The sequence below is a fragment of the Suricata suricatta genome, chromosome 14, assembly GCF_006229205.1.
Source record: "Suricata suricatta isolate VVHF042 chromosome 14, meerkat_22Aug2017_6uvM2_HiC, whole genome shotgun sequence".
Taxonomy (NCBI): domain Eukaryota; kingdom Metazoa; phylum Chordata; class Mammalia; order Carnivora; family Herpestidae; genus Suricata; species Suricata suricatta.
This window is the reverse complement of record NC_043713.1, coordinates 66,860,375-66,876,387: the sequence shown is the minus strand read 5'-3', so window position 1 is coordinate 66,876,387 and position 16,013 is coordinate 66,860,375. Positions and strand designations below refer to the sequence as shown.

General features: G+C 43.4%; 2 protein-coding genes across 2 annotated transcripts; both read left to right on the top strand.

The window, feature by feature from the left end:
• Positions 1 to 528: 528 nt before the first annotated feature.
• On the top strand, positions 529 to 819 carry LOC115278240 (small nuclear ribonucleoprotein F-like). The gene has a single exon (XM_029922686.1). The coding sequence runs from the start codon at positions 531 to 533 to the stop codon at positions 789 to 791; it is 261 nt and encodes an 86-aa protein (XP_029778546.1). The 5' UTR covers positions 529 to 530; the 3' UTR covers positions 792 to 819.
• Positions 820 to 8,005: 7,186 nt separating this feature from the next.
• XBP1 (X-box binding protein 1) lies at positions 8,006 to 11,748 on the top strand. The gene is made up of 5 exons (XM_029922635.1): positions 8,006 to 8,281; positions 9,280 to 9,376; positions 10,154 to 10,288; positions 11,022 to 11,167; positions 11,473 to 11,748. The coding sequence occupies exons 1-5, from the start codon at positions 8,055 to 8,057 to the stop codon at positions 11,657 to 11,659; spliced, it is 792 nt and encodes a 263-aa protein (XP_029778495.1). The 5' UTR covers positions 8,006 to 8,054; the 3' UTR covers positions 11,660 to 11,748.
• The last annotated feature ends 4,265 nt before the right edge of the window (positions 11,749 to 16,013 follow it).

Genomic DNA, 16,013 nt, shown 5'->3' with positions numbered 1-16,013 from the left:
AGCTTCCTCTTGGATGGAAAAGCCAAGGACTGTCCACGGTGCTTCGAAGTGACAAAAAATACACTAGTGCCAGCTGTGGGCACCTTCCAACAATCTGAAAAATCACTGATTTCTGCCAAACACCATGGCCTGGGACCGAGCATCCGAGCATGGAAGACCATCACCCACAATCCCACAGAGAGAGAGAGAGAGAGAGAGAGAGAGAGAGAGAGAGAAGAACCATTGGCTCAGCTGTGATAATGTGACATTCAGCATCACGTACTACTCATATTGCAAGTCAGCCTCATTTATCAAGTTGAAATTTATTAGAAATGTTTGCTCGTCTTGCAGAACACTCGCAGAACAAGTTCCTCACAGTCCCAGGTTTTGCTGTACTCTGTGCTGGCCTTGCAGCTTTTCTGTATACCTAAAATTATGCCAAAACAAAAACTTGATTTAAAATTTTTTGAGAACCGTAGCTACTGCAGTCACTAAGGACGGAGGACAGCTGGGTCATGGCGAGTGGCCTGCAGCGTTTGCTTGTAGTCAAGATGCGTTTGCCCCTCAATCCCAAACCTTTCCTGAATGGATTAACAGGGAAGCCAGTAATGGTGAAACTTAAATGGGGAAGGGAGTACAAAGGCTACCGGGTATCTGTAGATGGCTATATGAACATGCAGCTTGCAAACACAGAAGAATACATAGATGGAGCATTGTCTGGACATTTGGGTGAAGTTTTAATAAGGTGTAATAATGTCCTTTATATCAGGGGTGTTGAAGAAGAGGAAGAAGATGGGGAAATGAGAGAATAGCATCTTTTGTGGGGAATTTTTTAATATATATTTCCAGACAATAAACATTTGTTTTTCAAAAAATAAATAAATAAAATAAAAATTTTTGAAACCAGTGAGTTGATATTTATTCTCCCAGTACTCATGAAGGGAGCCGGCAGCACTTAAACTCCTTTCAAATAAGATAACACTTGCTACCTTTGAACCTTGGTGTCAACAGAGGTACCCACAATGGAGTGTTTACGCTTTCTCTATAAAGAGACAAAACCATATGCGGAGCCATTTACTGCTCTGGGTCAATGCCAGGTGGTTTGCACTTCTTTTCCTTTTGTTGTCATGTCCTTTAGCTCCTGTTTAATTTACTGGGCAAATGAACTGCAGCATTTTGCAGAAGCCGCAGGAGTATCGAATTTCTTAGAACCTTAATACACACAAATGAAAGTCAGGAAGTGTTGCAACAATTCTCCAGAAAGGGGTGGGCAGCTGCGGGATTGAAGGGAACATTCATCAACACGACCAGGAGGATTTCCTGTCCGCAGGCTCAGAGTCTCACCATGACTTAAATGGTTGCCAAACGTCCTGCTTTAAAAACACATTAGTAAAAATAAAAGCACTTGGTTTGCTAGTCCTACAAACCAAAGGACTTCGTTCCTAGCTGGTGACGAAGCCCTGTGCGTTCAGGATTGGTTTCTTAGTTGTGACAGATGTACTACGGTCATGTAAAATGACAACATTAGGGGAAACTGGAACAGGAGAGGGGTGTACATAGCTCTTTCTACAAGGCTAAGATGCAACTTTTATTTCATTAGGGAAACAAAAATATATAATCTTTGCTCTTCATTCTTCCCTGTATCATTAAGAGTTTTTCAGGGGCACCTGTGGCTTAGTTGGTTGAGTGATTTTGGCTCAGGTATTGATCTCACAGTTCATGAGTTCGAGCCCTTCATTGAGCTCTCGCTGATGTAGCAGTCAGCTTTGGATCCTCTGTCCCCTCTCTTTCTCTCTGTCCTTCCCCTGCTCATGTTCAATCTCTCTCAAAAATAAACATTAAAAAAAGTTTTTTAAAATTATTCCTTGTGAGAATATAAAAGGTTGTTTTAGAATATTTGTTTCCCTTTTCCAATGCAGTTGGTATTTAAAACAAGAACAGTTGGTACATTTTTTGCTGGAATCTACCTCTTGACTACAGTATGGGAGTCTATAAAATATGATGCCAAGCAAACCAAGGGGACACATGAGCCTTTAGCAATGAGTGTCAAAATCATGGCATCAGAAAGCCAAAATTCCTGAATTTTATTCCCATTCTTCTCTGAACCATTTTTTAAATGTCTATTTATTTATCTTTGAGAAAGAAAGAGAAAGAGTGTGAGAGAAGAGGAGGGGCAGAAAGAGAGGGAGACAGAGAATCCCAAGCAGGCCCTATTGTGACAGCACAGAGCCCAACTCAGGGCTCGAACCTGCAAACTGTGAGATCATGACCTGAGCCGAAATCAGAAGTCAGACGCTTAACTGACTGAGCCACCCAGGTGGCCCCTGAATCATTTTTAAATCTATTGAGTCAATAAACAGGGGGCTATTAAGATGAGTCAGATGCAGTCCTCGCCTTCAAGGAACTTATGGTCTAAGAGGGAGGTCCAGGCAGGTAAACGTGAACTGCCAAGTGGCACAGGTGTTTTGCTGGGTGTCTCTGCATGGGAACGAAGCAGGTGCAGAGTGGAGTGATGTTTGGCACGAGTTTAAAGCGCTGGTTCTCGATGGGTGGGGAGCAGATCTTGGCTACCTCGGTAGTGGTTGTCGTAACTGGGTGGGGGGTGCTGCTGGCATCTAGTGGGTAGAGGCCTGAGACCCGCTAAAATCCTACGATGCACGGGACAGTCTCCCCTCACCCCACGACAAAGAACTGTCCGGCCCCAGATGTCAATAACGCCGAGGTTGAGAAACTGTGGTTTAAACAAAGCAAGAAACATGCGTTTGCCAAGCAAACTCAGGGGGAAAGGACATTCCAGGAAAAATGGTAGGACTGGTGGGTGGGATGGACAAATAAACTGGAAAAGTAGTCTATAGCCTTAAGCTGGTTATTTTGTCCTTTTGAACCTCAATTTCCCCGGCCACAAAATAGTGATGGTAAATGACTCATCTCTTCCCCTGGTATCAGAAGAAAGTGCCACTGATAAAAATTATGTCCCCGGGACCCATCTACTTCCAGTTGTCCTACTCACGCATACCTGTTGCCCAGCAGGGCTAGGAACCCACTCACAAGAAAAATATGATGTTTGGCAAATCTCACTTAGGGCAATGTGGTGGGTAATGCGCCTGTATGAAGTGAAGAGTGTGTTGTATGGTGTTTATCAAGGACCCAGCCACCATGGTGTTTCTATTCCTCACATAACTTGGGATTGGGAAGTGGATCACCCGGAGTGAGGTTGGGGCTTGAGGGCCACTCCATGAAGCCGTGAGGAACCCAGACTCCTTCTGTCTTTCCTCTCTGTCATCCTTAGCATGTGGCTTCCTTCCTCATGCTGCAAGATGGCTGCTGACTGCTCAGTCTTTTGCCCTTTTATCAGCATTCCAGGCAAAAAGAAAGGGTGAGGAGGAAAAGGGCAACAGGCAAAACATGACAGGAATCCCAGTTTAGTCGACATTTAACACCTTTCCTGGAATCCTCTCTGCCTAGAACTTCACTTATCTGTTAGACTGAATTGCATTGTTACGTGGCTCTCCATAGCTTCCAGAGAATCTGGAAACCGAATGTTTTCAGCCGGACACTTCGAACAACTTTTTTTTTCTTAATAAGGAGGGTTGCCTTAGCGTCTTAAAATGAGCATATTCTGGCCTTTTGTAATGAGACCAATATAAACCAACCTTATGTTGAATTCTGCATTTTAGAAAATGGTATTATGTAGCAAACTTCCAGGGTGATATAAAAGATGTTCTATCTTTTAAAACATATTACAGACAACCTAATAGTTAAATATCATTCAAAAAAACATTTTTAATTTTTATTTATTTATTTATTTGAGAAGGAGAGAGAGCACAGGAGCTGAGGAGAAGGGCAGAGGAAGTGAGAGAGAGAATCTCAAGTAGGTCCCATGGTCAGTACGGGTTTGATTCCACACACCTGACCTGAAATGAGCTGAATGCTCGACCGACTGAGCCACCCGCGTGGCCCCCCAAAATATTTATTGAATGCCTAGTATATACTCAAGACTATATTAAACGTAGATGAGCAAAGGAGATTAACCCATGGCTTCTACTTCTACTGAGCCTATTGAAATCTTGTTGGAAAAAATATACAATATGATGAAGAGTTGAGTATTAATGAAAAGTTAAATAATTATCTGCAATAATGACATAAGACAACAAACAGTACATCGAGGGCCGCCTGGGTGGCTCAATGGGATAAGTATCTGACTTCTGCTCAGGCCATGATCTTGCAGTTGGGGAGTTTGAGCCCCACATCGGGCTCTCCACTCTCAATGCAGAGCCCCCTTTGGATCCTCTGTCTCCCTCTCTCTCTGCCCCTCCCCCACTCATTCCCTCTCTCTCTCCCACTCTCTCTCAAAAATAAATAAACATTAGGAAAAAAAGAAAGAAAGAAAACAGCACATCACTAGTGGGAATGTAAAACGGTTAAGTAAAACCAGTGTGGAAAACTGGCAGTTTCTAAAAAAGTTAAACATAATACGTACCACATAACCTTGTCACAATTTAACTCCTAGGTATTTAATCAAAATAAATGAAAATACAGGATTTCTTTCACACAAAGATTTGTATCCAGGGGTGCCTGGGTGGCTCAGTCAGTTAAGCGTCTGACTTCAGTTCAGGTCATGATCTCTAGGTTCCTGGGTTCCAGCCCTGCACTGGGCTCTGTGCTGACAGCTCAGAGCCTGGAACCTGCTTCAGATTCTGTGTCTCCCTCTCTCTCTGCCCCTCCCTTGTTCATACTTGGTCGGTCTCTAAAATAAATAAACATTAAAAAAAAAAAGATTTGTACACAAATGCTTACCACAGCTTTATTCACAAAGTCAAAACTTGGGGAGCCTGGGTGACTCAGTCTGTTAAGCATCCGATTTCGGCTCAGGTCAAGATCTCATAGTCTGCGGGTTTGAGTCCCACGTCGGGCTCTGAGCTGTCAGCACTGCTTCAGATTCTGTAACACCCTCTCTCTCAGCCCCCCGCCCCCAACTTACGCTCTTCTCTCTCAAAAATAAACATTTAAAAACAAAACAAACTGGAAAACAAGATAGGAAAAAGAATCTGCTTCAGAGGTACCATTCACAAGGATCTGGACCTTGGGAAAGAGATTTTACCCAGGCACCCATATGTTGCCTGGAAAATCTTTGCATATCTTTAAGGGTACATGCACCCCAATTCTAAAATCAGTATTAACACATTACTTATTCTAGTAGCATTTAGGATTAATCATTACGCATACTTTTTCCCTGTACGAGGCAGGCAAGAACCTTAGCACATTTTCACTTCCTTTCCTTCTCTTTGCCTGTGTCAGCTCCCACACTGACATTATTTGGGCCAGCACTACCTAACAGAAACAGATTGCAAGCCGCTCATGTAATTTAAAATGTTCCGGGGATGCCTGGGTGGCTTAATCGGTTGAGCATTCAACTTCAGCCCAGGCCATGATCTCATGGTTTATGAGTCTGAGCCCCATGTCGAGCTCTGTGCTGACAGCTCAGAGCCTGGAGCCTGCTTCCAATTCTGTGTCTCCCTCTCTGTCTGGTCCTCCCCTGCTCACACACACTCTCTCTCAAAAATAAATAAAGATTAAATTTTTTTTAATGTTCCAGTAGACAATTTTAAAAAAGAAAGAAAAACCAATTTCTAAAAAGCAGTTTAACTCAAAATATCAAACATACCATCACTTTAACATATAATCAATATAACAATTGATCAACAAGGTATTTTACATTCTTTTATTTTTCATACTAAGTCTTCAAACTCAGTGTTTCACATTTGCAGCATATTTTAATTCAGATTAGCCACATTTCAAGTGTTTAATAAGTATACATGGTTAGTGGCTACCACATTAGAGCAGTTTTTGAATTTTAGTTTCAGATTGTAACTGGGTTTTGTTTTGTTTTGTTTTACATTGACATCTATTTAGACCTAATGACCTATGGCTTCTCATCACTGTTTTCTGCATTTCACAAAGACTTAGAACTTTGTGTTTTATTTATTTATCTTATCACAAGTGCCTAGTAAATGTTTTAAAATATTAATGGCAGCTGAGGCAAGAAGTATCAGATTACTCTTACAAAGAGGATATGAAACTGTTCAAAGGTTTGGAGTTGAGTGTTTGAGACTTTGTGGATAGTAATCTGCATTGGGTCAAATTACTGTTTTTGAGCATGATTTTAAACGTTTATCAAAAAGATAAAAGCCTTGAAAACAAAACTGGGGGAGTCAGTTTCAACATTCCATTTCTAACCCATTAACCAAGACCAAAATGCAGTCCACCCACCTCCTCGCTTCTGCCCTAGTATCTTGTGCCTTCTCCGCATAGTTCCCCATGTACAACCTGCTAGACTAACAGGGGCCTCATGCATTTTCTTTTTATGCCTACATGATTTAAATTTTAGTTTCACTGGGATTTCTTACATAGTGCCAGACATGCTCTTGGTGTTCAAAAATGGTAACTTAAGGCAAGGGTGCATGACAGTTACATGACTTTTCTCAGAACCTCTTACAGCTTTCCAAGGTCCTTCAACATAAATGTGCGCGTCTCAGGCAGAAAGGCACTCCAAAGACTTTTTCCATATGCCTGAGAGGCCAGGAAAATGAGTCTCCCAACCAGGGAGGCACATCAGGACCCACTTGCTCAAGGCTGAGGAGGTTTAGAAAGGAAGCCGGCTTCTTTAAGGTCCCACGGCTTCTTTAAGGTCCCATGGAGTCTCTGATCACCCTCAACCCTCTTTTCCAGTTCGCTGAAGAAGCGTATGCTCAGGTCACCCTGAGATCCACAAGCTCACTGTATGTGGGAGACTCATGGCCCAGTTCTGGCAGTAACAGAAATTGTGCCTCTTTAAAGGGCCTGTATATCAAAAGACTGATTTGATTTAGTTCCCTCTTCCCATCCTGTTTCCTCCCCACCAAAATATAATTGAAGAGCTAATCTGACTTAATGACACTGAAAATTTACCTAGAATCCTTCTCTCCCTCCCCCCCCCACTTTTTGCATACTTCCAGCCACCAGCTAAGAGTTTTACTAATGGCTATATCCCTAGAACCTAGTATGGTGCTAAGCACGGAGTTAGCAGTAACTACTTGTTAAAGTATCACTTTGTAATTCTAGGGAACTCAACATTTTGTAATTTCCTTCAAAAGAAGTGAACGTGCCTGTGGGGGGGGGGGTGCTTCCTCGGATTTTTCCATTCTGATAATATTTATGTGCTTATTTATTTAAATTTATATTTATGTGCTTAAATTGCTTCTGAGCTGTCAGGGCAGGAGGCTTGATCCTCTCCGCGTGCCAGTGGGCTGAAGGTGGACCCTGGGACCCTCGTTTTAACACGTGAAATGAAAAAGATGTGCTCATAGTAGAAAATTTAGGAATGCAAATTAAAATTACATGTACTCCTACCACTTGGAGATCACACGCCTCGGTTTATGAAACCCTCAGCTAAGCGCCAAGCCTAGTTATAAAATGCGCGGCTCATTCCCTAAACACTCTTATTTCGCGGAATTTCTTTGCAGGCTTTTTTCTAATCCAAGACCCAAATGAGGCGCTCTCCCGACCTTCCACTCCACTTGGAGCCCGACGTGGCACATTACATAAAACGTGGTGGGGCAGAGGTAACAGCCTGCTGGTGACAACCAGTGTCTGCATAAAGTCATCAGTATGGAAATCTCTTCGTTTGGAATTCAACGCAGTCGTTCTGTGTGGAAATACGTCAGCCTAGTGGGTTAAAAATTCGTCTGATGAGGAAACTCCGCGGGGCTCTGGGCCCTTGCAGAAGAGCCCAGGAATCTCCAGGCCCTCGGGCCCCATCCCCGGGTTCCGCGGGTCTCGGCCCGCCTCGGCCCGCCTCGGCCCGCCTCCGCCCCCGTCCCTGCACCCTTCCCTGCCCCTGCTCCTGCCCCTCAAGCCGCCGCGCTGGACGCTCAGGCCCCGCCCCCTCAGGGCGGGCGGACCAATGGGTCCCGAGAGCAGCTATACGTCAGGCGGCGCTGGCCAATCGTGGAGGGCCACGACCGTAGAAAGACTGGGTGCGGCGGGGCGGCACCGAGGACGGCGGCGGGGCGCGCTGGCGTACACAGTCTCGGGCCATGGTGGTGGTGGCATCCGCACAGAGCCCGGCCGCCGGGGCCCCCAAAGTACTGCTTCTGTCCGGCCAGCCCGCCGCCGCCGCCGGAGCCCCGGTCGGCCGGGCTCTGCCACTCATGGTGCCGGGCCAACGAGGGGCCAGTCCGGAAGCGGTGAGCGGGGGGCCGCCCCAGGCGCGCAAGCGACAGCGCCTCACGCACCTGAGCCCCGAGGAGAAGGCGCTGCGGAGGTGGGCGAGGGTCGCGGCGCGGACGCTGAGGGTGAGGGCGGGAGGGCAGGGACCCAGATCCGAGGCAGAGCGCTGACCCCTGCCGCGCACGGGCGCCCTTGGCCTGACCCGAGCGGTGCCAGCGTGGCGCGCCGGGGCGGGGCAGGAAGTCGGGAGTCCGGGGCTGCTCAGGCCTTTTTTTTTTTTTTTTTTTAATCCTCCCTCATTTTTGTCTCTAATATTAGAGATGCTTAGAGCTGGGTGTTCGGGCACTTGGGTTCCTAGTCCTCATGCTCTGTGACCGCAGACCTGTCATTCAGTGGTTCTGAATTTGGGTAGTAGCAATGGAGTCGATGAGCCTCTTCGTGGTTTATCTACTATTTGGGGGAGGCTCGGAGCCGAAATGACAGACGTTGGAAGGGCTGTGAGGTGTGTGAGACCCACTAGTCAAACTTAGTCTCCGCGCTCTTAAAATGGTATCTATTTACAGAGGTCTTTGGAAAGATAGACTGAGAAATGCCTCGTATTCACTTCTCCGCAAATGATAGTTCCTCTGTGATCAGTGTGTCTTTTGTGGCTTAAGTGCCTCCTTGAGCAGATAGGGGCCCAGCGTTCCCGGGACTGCCCAGGATGTCAGGAAGGGCGAAAGGCATCCGCCTCTCCCTTATTTGAGTTCTACAAGAGAGTAAAAAAAAAAAAGGGGGGGGGTTCCGGGGGAGGAAATCACTTATGATGCAAGATGAGTAGTAGTTGTGTCCAGCGTCCTTGCTGTGGCCAGGATGCGACCGGAGTGTGGATGACGTAATGTGGGGAAGAATGAAGCAGTTCTTCAAGCTAGATCCACGAAAAATGCTGTATTTCTTGTTTTAGTTTTATTGAGGGGAGGAACCAGGGGTGTATTTTGCCTTAAGTCTACCGTATACTGTAAATGAAAATGAAAGCACCAGCTGGCCAAGTTTTCAAGTAAAGATATAAATAAGATTTGGGATGACTCTGTGGTATGTCCCTTCTGTTCTCAGGAAACTGAAAAACAGAGTGGCAGCTCAGACTGCCAGAGACCGAAAGAAAGCTCGAATGAGTGAGCTGGAGCAGCAAGTGGTAGATTTGGAGGAAGAGGTAAAAATACTTAAGGTCAAACTCTTTATCTTTTATTTCCTGTACATCCTTCCTGGGTGAATGTTCTGATGTTTGTTGGCTATCCCAAGTTGTTTCCATCTCTTTAGAGTACAATTGGACAGTTAATTGGAAGTTAAACTAATCTAAATTAGGGGAGCTACGTGGTGAAGTGGTGAAGCTTGATGAGAGCAGAAGTGGTTGACCCTCTGGCATTTGGTGTGAGATCTGCCGCAAAGTTGGCAAATTACAACAACGTTATGTTTATTGAGTTAGTACTAAGAAATTCCTAAAAGCAGATAAGAAATTGTCACTTAAAGCTGAGACCCTTCCTGGGTTGGCCAAAAGTCCACTAACGGTTCCCTTCCTCTTCTATGGTATACTGATTCCCTAATCTTATATTCTTGCCAGCAAAATACAATAAGGAAATACACACATACACATATATTTAAACATTTTGATTTTATGGTACACCATTTTTATTTCAATTATTACTTGCTAGTTCAAGATAGGATTTTTCCCCCATATTTAAATAAAGGTCACAAGTCACCCTTTGCTGAGGTCTGTATTAGCAGTTAGAGGCATTATGGTATTTGTGACCCCATGAAATGGCACGTCTTAGCTTATTTTTCATAACTATGACCTTTCCTTAGAATACCTACTGTGAACCTTCCAAAAGGTGAAGAAGAAAAGAAAACCAACTGTAGTGAAACTTCACCAGGTAGATTCTTAAATGAAAGAACTGGATGTTTTAAGAGCTTCTTATCAACTTTTTTGCAGAACCAAAAACTCTTGCTAGAAAATCAGCTTTTACGAGAGAAGACGCATGGCCTTGTAGTGGAGAACCAGGAGTTAAGGCAGCGGTTGGGGATGGACGCCCTGGTTACTGAAGAGGAGGAGGAGACCCAGACCAAGGTAAGTCATCTCCGTATGTGATGCCTTATGTTAGAACTGGTTCTCAGTGACATGACCCCTTAATGACGCTTAAACTCATTTTTCAACTGGGTAGTGAATAGTACCAAAGCCTAATAATTAAAATAAGTCACACAGCTTTCTAAGAGCAAGCACTAACAAATACCGATAGCCAACAGAATGTGTCATGTCAGCATTTAGGAGAACCAGAGAAAGAGAGCCAGTCCAATCTGACTGAATGCTACTAAAACTATAGTTCTTTGATGACTATGAATGAGTAGGGAAAGGATTCACTGTGATAGTTACACTCCTCTGATAGAAGGTGACACGTGGGTTTTAATGTATGAACCTGGCCCATTTATTGAAAGCACGTAAGTGGTCTAAGATTGACAGCAGGGCAGTTCTACTCTGTAAAGAATTACTGTACAAAAAGATGGGGCCTAAATCTACTACATAACTTTATTAAGAACATTATTATGGAGAGCATCTCTGAAGATATTACTTAAGAATATCAATCCTTCCTGAATCTTTGCTTGGGGAGGGAAAATGACAATGAAAAGTTAGTCTTAACAGCCTTTCCTCTCTTCTTGAGGAGGACTCCATAAAATGGAAAGGTAGCGAAGGTAAGGGAAAGGTTTCAGCTTTCCTGAAAGTGGAGAACCGCAGTAGCCTGGGGAGCGTTTCCTTGAGGACGCAGCCGTGTGAGCTGCTCCCCCACGCTGGTCTTTCCTCCCAGGGGAGCGGCGCGAGGCCGGTGGCCGGGTCTGCTGAGTCCGCAGCACTCAGACTACGTGCGCCTCTGCAGCAGGTGCGGGCCCAGTTGTCACCCCTCCAGAGCATCTCCCCATGGATTCTGACGGCGTTGACTCTTCACACGCTGAGGTAGGGGGTATTGGGATTTAGTAAAGAGGTTTTGTTAATTCTATCTGTCTGATGCCTGACATCCCTAACCGGGCAGAGGAGGGCAGAAGTTGGTTTTTGTTGGGTTAAAAGTGAGTAATGACTGCCTTCCCTACCTGTGGGTGATTTAGGGCACAGAGTCAGGTGTAGATAAATGGGTCTGTGGGTCTCGGAGGTCATCCTATTGCATAATGATCAACTTACATTGTGGGACCTAGTAGTGTTCTAAGGTAGATTCTTGGGTGCATTCTAATGGTTGGAATCCGTTGCGTTTTTGCCTCTTGCAGTCTGATATCCTGTTGGGCATTCTGTTCAACTTGGATCCAGTCATGTTCTTCAGATGCCCTTCCCCAGAGTCTACCAGCCTGGAGGAGCAACCAGAGGTCTACCCAGAAGGACCCAGTTCCTTACCGGCCTCCCCTTCTCCGTCACTGGGGACGTCATCAGCCAAGCTGGAAGCCATTAATGAACTGATTCGTTTTGACCACGTGTATACCAAGCCCCTGGTCTTAGAGATACCCTCTGAGACAGAGAGCCAAGCAAATGTGGTAGTGAAAATTGAGGAAGCACCTTTCAGCCCTTCAGAGAAAGATCACCCTGAATTCACTGTCTCAGTGAAGGAAGAGCTTGTGGAAGATGACTTCATTCCAGAGCTGAGCACCTCAGATCTACTCTCACCCAGTCACTGCCCGAAGCCGTCTTCCTGTCTACTGGATGCTTATAGTGACTGTGGATATGAGGGCTCCCTTTCCCCCTTCAGTGACATGTCCTCTCTGCTTGGTGGAGACCATTCTTGGGAGGACACTTTTGCCAGTGAACTCTTTCCCCAGCTGATTAGTGTCTAAGGAATGATCCAATGCTGTTGCCCTTTTCCTTGACTATTACGCTGCCTGGAAGATAGCAGAGAAGTCTGTGCTTCATTCAGAAAGCCGGAGTAGAGGGTGTACAGTCCTAGGGAATTCCTCTAAAGTATTTGTTCAAACCTTATAGGTCACCCCAAGTATTGTCTTTTGTCATCCAGCAGTCCAAGGTACTCAGAACTATTATTATAATCCAGAATCACAGCTTTTGAGGTTGTATCTTTATTTCTTAAGGGCAGTAGTTTGCCCTAAAATTCTTATGTAAGGGTCACTGGACAATTGTCTTAGACATGGAATTAATGAATGGCCCTTTATCATTTTTCTCCCTTCTTGGCATCCCAGGCTTCCCTCCAATTTTAGGTCCTTTAGTTTGCTTCTGCAAGCAGAGAGAACGCCTAGCCGAGGGGGCTCCTTTCCCTCGTGTACAGTCCAAGTAAAGATCAAGAATCTTTTGTAAAACTATGGAAATTTACTATGTAAATGCTTGATGGAATCTTTCCCTGCTAGTGTAACTTTTGGAAGGTGCTTTCTCCATTTATTTAAAACTACCTGTGCAATTAAAAAGTGCAATGCAATGTCTTTGTTCTTTGATTCCTTCTTGGGTCTTAAGTCTTACTGTTTTCTTTCTAGGTGTTTCACTGATTGCCATGATAGTAATTTATCCAACTTCGGTGAGCATGCCACTTTTTAAAGCGACATAAGGTTTTTGTCCCCCTTAATTACTGCCTACTTCAATTCTTGGCTGCCAGAAGTGATATAAATCTACTCTTTGAACAGTTATTATATTTGAGCTTCTCCAGCCTAACTGGCCACTTACATTAAGTGACCAAGCTAGAACACTTAACCATTATTTTACTATATACTGTCTTAAGAGAAAGACATGTCATTACAAATCAAAATTCTCTTGGCATTTTTATAGAGATAAAACATTTTTCTAAACTCAATTTTAACTCTGCCACTGGATTACCGGGTAACCCTGGACATGTAATATCACTTTCTTGCCTGTAAAGGGGCATAATAGTCACTATCTGAAGGTTACTAGAAATGATACATTATAAAGTCTTGGTATATGTACACTTCCCAGGCATCATCCCAAGCATTCAAAAGTTAGAGATTATCCCCTAATCCACTTTGGAAGGATTTAAATCTTACAGTATTTTATATACTCTAGAACTTGTTTCACAAAATGAATCTGTTCAAGGAAAAATCTGACACATCACTATTATCTCAAAACTATAGAGATGATAACCTCATCCTTCATGTGCATCTTTCCCCTGGGAATCTTTGAAGGTACTGAAGGGTTTCCCTCATAGAAATTGTTTCACCTATACCAGCATCCTGTGCCAATATTAAGCCTACCACTGGAGAGGTCACAGTGAATTGAGTGTAGTGGACAAAAGTTGGGATTCAAAGAATCAAGCGACAAGACAAAGCAGGTTGTACTTTCAGCCAAGTACAAGGGAAGATGTTTTGTGTGATTGGAGGCACGTTCACACGACAACCTAAAATCCCCGGTCGCTAAAGCCAGAGCTCAATCCTAGTTCATGGCAATGCAAGGTTGCTTAGGCTGTTTCTGTATTATGAATGTATGACAGGCTCCAGCTGTCCCCACAATTAAAAATCTGATCACCTGGTTTTCTGTAACTGAAAACCTAAGTGCTAGGTATCTATTTAGGGATTGTCTAGGCAAATGCAATTACAGATGCATTTTAGCCACTCCATCATAATTGCAGAAGCATCTGGAGATTGAGGCTCAAATAATTTACATCGAATGACATCACATGAAAGAGGCAGCTGTACTAACAAGGGTAACATAGGACATTCATAACATGTGTTGATCTTCAGGGTTTTCATTTCCTGCACAGATGGGTGAAAATGACTAAACACTGCTCAGCCTTGAGAAAACACCTGGTATTTAAGGACATCTTACTGAAATGAATTGGTCAGAAATAAAAATCAAGATCTCTTTCTGTAAAACCAAAGCAAGATTTCTATTAAATGCAGAGGGCTGTCTGTAATTGAAACAATCAGGTGACAAATGTCTGCATACCATTCTCCTGGGTCTTGTAACACCAATTTATGTGTGCTTCCTTGCTTTTCTACTAGGTATGCGACCAGAGCAGAGACAAGGTAGGGACAAAACTGTAGGCAAGTTTTGCCTGCTCCAGTGAGATTTTATGGCATCAGCTAAATTCTAATACGCTAAGAATGAAATCTTTACCTCAGGACTCCTCAAGTTCACGAAAGGACAGGAAAACGGTCTGTTTACCCACAAATCAGTTGTTGAAAGACCATATCCTAGGGGCTCCTGGGTGGCTCAATCAGTTAACTCTCCTACTTTGGCTCAGGTCACATTCTCATGGTTCGTGGGTTCAAGCCCCACATTGGGTTCTGTGCTGACAGCTCAGAGCCTGGAGCCTGCTTTGGATTCTGTCTCCCTCTCCCTGACCCTCCCCTGCTCATGCTCCATTTCTCTCTATCTCAATAAAAAAGAAAGAAAGAAAGACAATATCCTTGTCTTCCTAGAGCGGTAGTCTAAATACATCCAACTGATCTCTAAAATGCTGCTGGCAGAATATTTGGACCAAACAGATATACACGAAACTGTATTTTCTCAAGGAGTTTAATACCACTGACTGAACCACACTTTCTTGTAGATTATTTCAATAAAATCTAAATGACATTTTAGGTAGTCTATAAGAAGACTGTAAAACCAACGGTTATGTAGAACACTGAACTTGGGGAGTTTGATTCTAATACTAAATTGTCATTCACTACTTAGACTTTAGTTTCCGAACCTGTAAAATAGATTAGGTAACTTTTAGTTGTGATTTCCAAATTTTAGTGAAAAATAATATCCTGAGTTTTACACAATTGGACCCCAAACTTAACTCTACCTGCCCATAACTCAAGGATTCACATTTATCAAGACTGTAAATATGCAGGCAATACTGCCACCCAGTGACCCATCAACAATTAGGGAATGACCACTAACCAAATATCATGGAATGTTCTTATTCTCTATTTGTAAAGGTCCCAAACTTGTAAAAACAAAAACACTGTGAACTCTATAGACTGTCTGCAACTCCATAAACATTTCTGGAGACTGTCACTACTGCCCTCTGAACACTGGCAATCAATCACCGCTGCCAATCAACGCTATTGGCGGATAGCAGCAAATTGCTGAGTAGAGTAGAAAGCACTCTATGGGTTTCAGAACGGCAGCACGGTCTATTTTGGAAACAGTGAATTCATTTATGAAGCTTACTTATAACCCAGCATAGTCATCCTTTCAAAATAAACTTAAGCCCCTCAATGATATGAATGCTGCTTTAAATAACAATTTAAAGAAAAGAGGTAGCTAATTTTATTTATGTGCAGGAATACAAATACCTCAAAATCAAAACACTTAAGAAGTTTTATTGAAAACAATACAGAAACACCAGATTATTTTAAAGTAAAATTGACAGCATCTTCCAGAACCTCCTAGTACTGCACCATTCTTGTCACTATTAAATAATAAAACCAAATTTCAAATCCAAAATAATTAATGAACCTGCTTATAAATAAGCATTTCTTCTCATGGTTCTAACCCCCAACCCTGGATTTTTTTTTTCTAAATTTTACATTTGCACCTTTTTTGAAAATGAGTAGCAGGGGTTTTTTTTGTTTGTTTTAATTACTGATTACTATTTTTGAGAACTGGACTTAACTTTATATTAAAAAAAAAAACCCACACACACCCTACTCAAACTCAGAGAAAATACACATTTGTTCATTAAAGCTCACCTGCTTTAGATAGCTTTTCTCTCACACACTAGCATAGTAAGCCAATGTTTGATCCATGCTTCAAAAGCTGTACAAAATGAAAAGATGTTGATTGCCTAGGGAAACCTTAAGGCAAAAGCAAAAGCCTTACACTCTAAAAGAAAAAGCAGAGGCATGGAGACTGGAAACGGCTCAGATGA